We start from the raw sequence: 6,404 nt of genomic DNA on the forward strand, positions 1-6,404 counted from the left end.
CCCAGGAAGGGGCCAGTCCCTTCTCTCCCAACGACACTTGCAACCTCCTGAACGCCTTGCCCAGCCCCATGGCCAGTGGAGGAGACCGTCTCAGGAGAGCCTTGTAGGCGGCAGGGTCCCTCCCTGGCCTTTGCCCACCGTGTCCCAGAAGCCGGGTCCCTCTGTCCCCATCCCCACTCCTGTCGGCCATTGGCCTGCCTGGTCTGAACCGCCTCTGCACCCCGCCCCGTCCCCAACCCCTGGGCTCCCCACAGCTCTGGGACAATCGCTCCCCCAGCAGGGCCAGCCCCCTGCCCAGTCACTGGCGCTGAAGCGGGAAGGGCGAGACAGGGTTGACCCCACTTAACCCCAGGCCATGGGCTCCCCTGGAACCATCATTCATTTCCCAGGACATTCTGGTGCCTTTCTCACCCCTAGGAGCTGCTCCCCTCCCCCACTCCTCCAGCTAGAGGGGACTTTAAAGGGTCATCTCCTCTAGTTTTCAGCCTCCTCATCACATGTCTGCCTGACTTCTGGCCCTGCCCAGCAGCCCTGAAGCCTCAGACTGCTCCCCGTTCCTGTCCTGGCCCACCATAGGGTTGGCCAGCCTCTCCTTATTTCCCCTAGGATCCAGGCACTTGCCGGGGACTGGGGACACCTGAAAGCAGAGAGAAGGACAATGCTGGCGGCCAGCAGGGGAGAGCTGGGGGCGTCTGGCCTCGGCTCCCGCCCCCACCCCTGAGGTGAGCCGGCGTGTCAGGCCAGGTGTGCCGTTCAAGCTGGTGACTCAAGCTGGAGCAGCCTGACAGCTGCAGTCCCCTGCCGGGAGCCCGCCCTTGCGGTCACCCTCAGGTGGAGCCTCAGAAGCCAGGGATTCCAGAACCAGAGTGCAGAGTCCCAGAAGGAAGGGCCTCAGGGGTCACGCCTCTCCTTGGTTGGCGAGAGCCTCAGCACCAGAGAAGGTGTGGCCACTTGGGTCGCTCAGGCGGCCGGGAGGTCATTGCTAACTTGGGAGGCTGCTTGGGCTCAGTAGAAGCAGCCAGCCGGGCGGAGGCCGAGGCTGTCATGTCAGCTGGACGCCTCCGCATCCTCCTCCTCCCCTGTGAGGGGGCGCAGGTCCCCGTGTGGAGAGGAGCGTCACCTCATTCCTAGTCTGTCGCCCACGAGCCTGCCGAGCCCCTCGCTGGGCCTCCCTCCTCCAGGGCTGCAGATGACAAGGCCTGACAGGTGCGGCCCTTCAGGCTCAGGTGGGGGATTAGGGGCTAAGGTTTCAGCGGGAGCCTAAGAACAGGGGGTCCTGGGCCCCGCCCGGGGATGGGGCGCCGGACAGGATTGCTCAGAGGCCTGCCCCAGCCCCCAAGCCACCTCGGCCCACAGGGGACGGACGCGCCTGAGTGTGAGACCCGCCCCCGGCCACGTCATCCCCACCTGAGTGTGAGACCCGCCCTCGGCCACATCATCCCCACCGGCTGCACCAGGCACGCAGGTGTCATCACTGCTTTCGGCGATGCCTACGGAGGCAGGACCCAGGCTGGCCCAGCAGACGGGCAGCGCCGATTCCGCCGTGACACCATGGAGCGCCGGCCGCCGTGCGGGGACACTGACGAGGGGGCCCGTGCAGCCGTGGCGAGTGCTCTCGCCTCTCCCTCCATCCGCCCAGGAACCGTCTCCTGAGCTCCCACTGTGTGCCTGCAGGTCGTGTCCCCTTGGGGCCAGGCCAGGGTGGGGACCGGGTGCCCTTGCCAGACGGCTCTCCGCAGGCTGGCCCCTCGCAGCGGCAGCTCGGGGCTGCCTTCCAGTGACACTGTCCTGTAATTGTCCCGTCGTCACAGCCCGGCTCAGAAGCCGGCCGGGGAGCTGTGGCAACATATCGGAGAGAGCTGAGGTCACCGTGTGTGGCAGTGTCTCAGGGCAAGAACATGCGCCACAGCCCAGCCGAGGGCCAGGACGGGAGCAGAAGGAGGGTGCACCCTCCGGCCCGCCCCTTCCCACTCCCGGGCAGTCCCTCCCCAGAGCTGACTCAGGTGCCTCCTGCTGTAGCTTCGGATCCCCGTGGGGACCGGCCGGGGACCCGGAGGCTGGCTCCTCCCTTGAGGACGTGGAGGGGCGTGGGTGCAGCAGCCAGGTGGGCACTGTGTTCACCTCTCGCCCTCCTGTTCATTCTCTCCTCTCGACCCCCGTCCACTCCCTCCTCTCTCCCCGGTCCCCCGGCTCAGCGCCTGGCGCCAGCCAGCATTGTTCCGCCTGGCCCGCGGTCCTCCTCCCTCCCTGTCCCCCAGCCCACGCCCTGCGCAGTGGCCCCAGGTGGGGGGCAGCTGGGGGAGACCATCTGGTCCCCTCCTCTGGTGCCCCTCCAGTCCCCACGATGGCCTCCACCCCAACGCAGAGGCTGGGAGCTTGGGTTACTCAGGGCCCTGGTTATTTTTAATGCCGCCAGCTCAGGAGATAAATATACCTCCCCTTCCCCCTCGCCCTGGGCAGACCAACACCCCTGCAGACGCCTCCTTCTCCCTCCATCAGCCCACCTCCTCGGATCCGACTGCCCCTCACCCTTCTCACGGTTCCTCCTAGTGGGGCCCCCCGACCCTGGACGCCTTGCAGGAAGACAGCGTGACCCCCAAATCCCACAGATGAGGCGCGCGCTGGTGTCCTGGCCCCGCCTAGTGCCTTCTGCATACATCACATCCAGCAAAGGGCCCCCTGGATGCTGCGGGCTGGGGCGGGATGCAGCAGCCCTGGCACCACGCAGGGGCGCTGGTGGCTCCTGCCGCGTGGTCTGCCTCCTCCTCCTCCTGGGCCGGGGAAGGGGCTGGTGGTCCAGAGCCCACTGCCTCTCCTGCTCCCTCACCCCAGCCCACTGACCCTACGACGCAGGCCAGTTCTCCCGGGGGATTAACTGCCAGGCCTCCTGCTTTGGCCCCAAGAGCGGATCTGGCAATAGTTCAGGGCCGAAACTGCCCCTCTCCGGGGCGGAAGGCAGAGGGACCCCGCAGTCAGGACGGATTGCGGTTCATTTCTAAGTCGTTGGAGTCTCCAGGACTGAAGAAGCCACCAAGATCCACCGGGACAGCTCCTAAAATGAGTCCCCGGAGAGCAGGTAGCGGCCGCGCGCTCCAGGCACAGGGCGCGCACGCCCCCCGGTGGCGACCTGCTCTGTGTAGAACGAGTCTTGGGACCACCCGCTTGGGGCCGGCACCGGGCCCTGCGCGGTCCACGCGGCAGGCCTGCGTCCACGAAGGAAAGGCCTGGGCCCTTTTACTCACGAGCCTCTCAGACACTCAAGACGGCCCGCGCCGTACGCTGATTTCGGAACGCTTCGCGCCCCCTATCGACGCCGGGTTGTCACACACCGCGTGCCTCGCTGTCCGCCTGCGTCCCCTTCCTCCTCTCCGACGGAACCACTGTATTCGCATTTATTTCCAGCATCGTTTTGCCCTCCAAAAACATTTTCCCTCCACGCGCACGTACCTGCGAACGGCACGCGGATCCGCGCGGGCCGGGGCGGCCGCCGCGCGGCACCGCACCGCACCGCACCGCAACGCACCGCGCGCTCTCCGCAGCGGTACCGATGGGCGCACTTCGGATCGGGACCAGTTCAAACCCGACTGCACCTAGACGGTGCGCAGCCACGGGGACGCGGCCGCACCGGGTCCCCTCCGACCCAAACTCCCGTCCCCGCCATCACCCTCGTCCCCAGAGAGGGCGGTGCTGGCTGGGGCAGAACTGAGTGCAGGTTCCAGCTGTGTGACCTTGGACGGGATACTTAACCTCTCTGAATAGTTTCCTCAGGTAGAAAGCCACGGACGACAATGATGACAACGTTACCTGCCTCACTGCTTTAACTCTTTCTAGGTTTTAAGTTTCCCGCGGGAGGTAGCTTTTCTTGAGCCAATAGTGGCCCCTGGTGGCCGTGCCCCGCTGCAGCACCTACTGCCTGCCGGCGCAGACCGGATGCGGGTCAGGCCGCAGGGAGGCTGCTGCTTTGCAGGCGGCTCCTTAAAACCACGGACCCAGAGGGTCAGGGATAGAAGGGAGCATCGCATCACGCGGAGGTACCCTCTCCGGAACCACCGCGTCCATGCTCACCGTCCTCCCTTATCCACCCGCCCTTTCCAGTCGGAGCCGCGACCCTGAGCCCTGTCCACGTCTTCCCATGCCAGGCTGCCAACCACACACGTGGGAGTGTTGGCCACTCACTCCCTCCATCCCTCCATCGAATTCTTCCTGCAGCTGATGCGAAACAATCTCTTCCCTCCTCTCTCCCTCTAGGTTCCGGTCTCACGGCCATGAGACTTGATGGTGACAACTGCCTCCTGCCTGGCCGTCCTGCCTGCCTCCCTCCCCCACCTCACCCCAGTTCTCCACAGTGACCGGGGGACCTTTCAACTCAGGTGAAAACCTCAAGCGCCCTGCTGTGGACACGAGGGCCAGGAGAAGGCATCCGGGCCAGCCCATTATCCCTCCAGCTGGAGGAGAGAAAATGGAGAGGAGCATTTCTACCTCCCAGCTTCCCTCGTGGGGATGGGGGACGAGGCGGGGCCCACAGAGCAGGAGCGAATTCCCAAGCCCAGCTGGCCCAGGGCTGGGGGCGTGCGCGGGGATGGCCTCCTGGTCCCTGACCTCGCCGTTGCCCCACCCGGAAAGCCCTCCCCCAGCTCTGGGCAGACACCTGGGGAGCTGACAAAGTGGTGCGATAATGTTATTATGTCTCCCCTCCCATGATGCCCATCGCTGCGGCCCTCACATCACTAAGACGGGACCCCTTCTGGGCTGGGGGGGGGGTGCTGGGGCACAGCAGGTGTTCGATAAACTCTCGCAGGGCTAAACTGGGTTCAGGTGAGCAGAAGTTCCTTCCCCAAGACCCGTCAGTCTTCTTACCTCTGGCTTCCTCCTACTTTCCCTTTACGTACCCGAACCCTACCTGCCCCTCACTGCAGCTCAGGGACCCCCCACCCCCGAGGCCTTCCCACCACTGCCACCTCAAGGAGCTCTCTGCCTCCTGCAGTGCAGAACCATCAAAGGGCGTTTTGAGGGTTCAGGCAGACGATGTGAGTAAAAAGGTAGAGCGAGCTTCTGCCAAGGCTCAACGCTTCTGGGCTAGGGCGTCTTTCTGCTTCCTCGGCTCAGCCTGCCCTGTCAGCCACCAGGGGGCATCCTCTGCCCAAAAGTCCCTGACTCCTAGGACAGGATGGGGCACCCTCCGCTGAGCCCCCGAGGAGGCCTGGGCTCCCCAGGGTGGGTAGGTGGCCCCCAGGTTTTGTGGAAGCGCCGTGGGAAGGATGGGGGTGAGTGATGGGGAAAGCGCCCTGTCTGTCGCCTGACACCGCCGTCTCCCGGTGGAGACTGCGCGCGCGCTCCGCGGCTCCCAGCATGCCCCATCGGCTCCCGCGGCCTCCGGGCAGTGTCTCTCTGTCTTCTCCCTGCAATGTCGCCTTCTCCCAACATTTCAGGACAGTGAGCGTTCGCTGTTTACAAAAAGGACATGGCCGCTCCATCCTTACAGCAGTCCTATGAGATGCCCGACTTGCTCCCATTTGATGGATGAGGAAACTGAGTCAATCTCAGAGGACCTCAGTAAACGATACCTTTCTTGGGGGTGCTGAGTAACAGACTCCCATCCTCTCCCAGGCCCAATCCCCTAGCCTCCCCTCTGCGGGCTGGCTCTGTGCACCACCTGTCCCCATCCGGGTCACCACCCCTCCCCACGGCCTCGCCCCTCAGAAAGCCGCCACCACGGCATCGGATTCTCCGGGCCTGGCTTCCCTCTCGCCTCGCCCTCCATCCGGCCCCCAGCGCGGTGGGGACAAAGGCTGCCGCTGTTCCTCCGACCTCCAAGGGGTTAAAGTCTCGGTCCCGCCCCTTCCCGCCTGGCTGGCGGGAGTATGAATAGCCTCGCTCCCACTCCCGACTCTCTGTCGCTCCGGCTGCTCCTTGCCCCGCCCTGTCATTGTCCCCACTAGTCTCCTTTTCCCTTTCATCCTAAAAGCTTTGAGAGCCGCTGGCTTTTCCCAGTACCCCGCGTCTCTCCACCTTCGGTGGGCCAGACGAGCAGGATGGAGGGCTGCCTGGGGGAGGAATCCTTCCAGATGTGGGAGCTCAACCGGCGCCTGGAGGCCTACTTGGCCCGGGTCAAGGCGCTAGAGGAGCATTATGAGCTGCTCAGCGCGGAGCTCGTGGGTCTCCGGGCACAGTCCGGGGACGCCCCCTGGCGCGCCCGTGCCGACGACGAGCTCGCAGCACTGCGGGCCCTCGTCGACCAGCGCTGGCGGGAGAAGCACGCGGCCGAAGTGGCGCGCGACAACCTGGAGGAGGAGGTGGAGAGCGTGGCGGGCCGGTGCCAGCAGCAGCGGCTGGCCCGCGAGCGGACGGCGGAGGAGATGGCCCGCAGCCGGCGCGCGGTCGAGGCGGAGAAGTGCGCGCAGGCC

The 6,404-nt window shown here is 65.5% G+C and overlaps 1 protein-coding gene across 1 annotated transcript in view; it reads left to right on the forward strand.

Annotated features, from left to right (window-relative positions):
• The first annotated feature begins 5,867 nt into the window (after nucleotides 1–5,867).
• Nucleotides 5,868–6,404, forward strand: part of NES (nestin) — a 7,978-nt gene continuing 7,441 nt past the window's right edge. Inside the window, exon 1 of the mRNA XM_015598290.2 lies at nucleotides 5,868–6,401. Coding sequence (XP_015453776.1) covers nucleotides 6,033–6,401 — 369 coding nt within the window. The 5' untranslated portion in view covers nucleotides 5,868–6,032. The remainder of the gene's footprint in view (nucleotides 6,402–6,404) is intronic.

The sequence above is a fragment of the Pteropus alecto genome, unplaced genomic scaffold, assembly GCF_000325575.1.
Source record: "Pteropus alecto unplaced genomic scaffold, ASM32557v1 scaffold49, whole genome shotgun sequence".
NCBI lineage: Eukaryota > Metazoa > Chordata > Mammalia > Chiroptera > Pteropodidae > Pteropus > Pteropus alecto.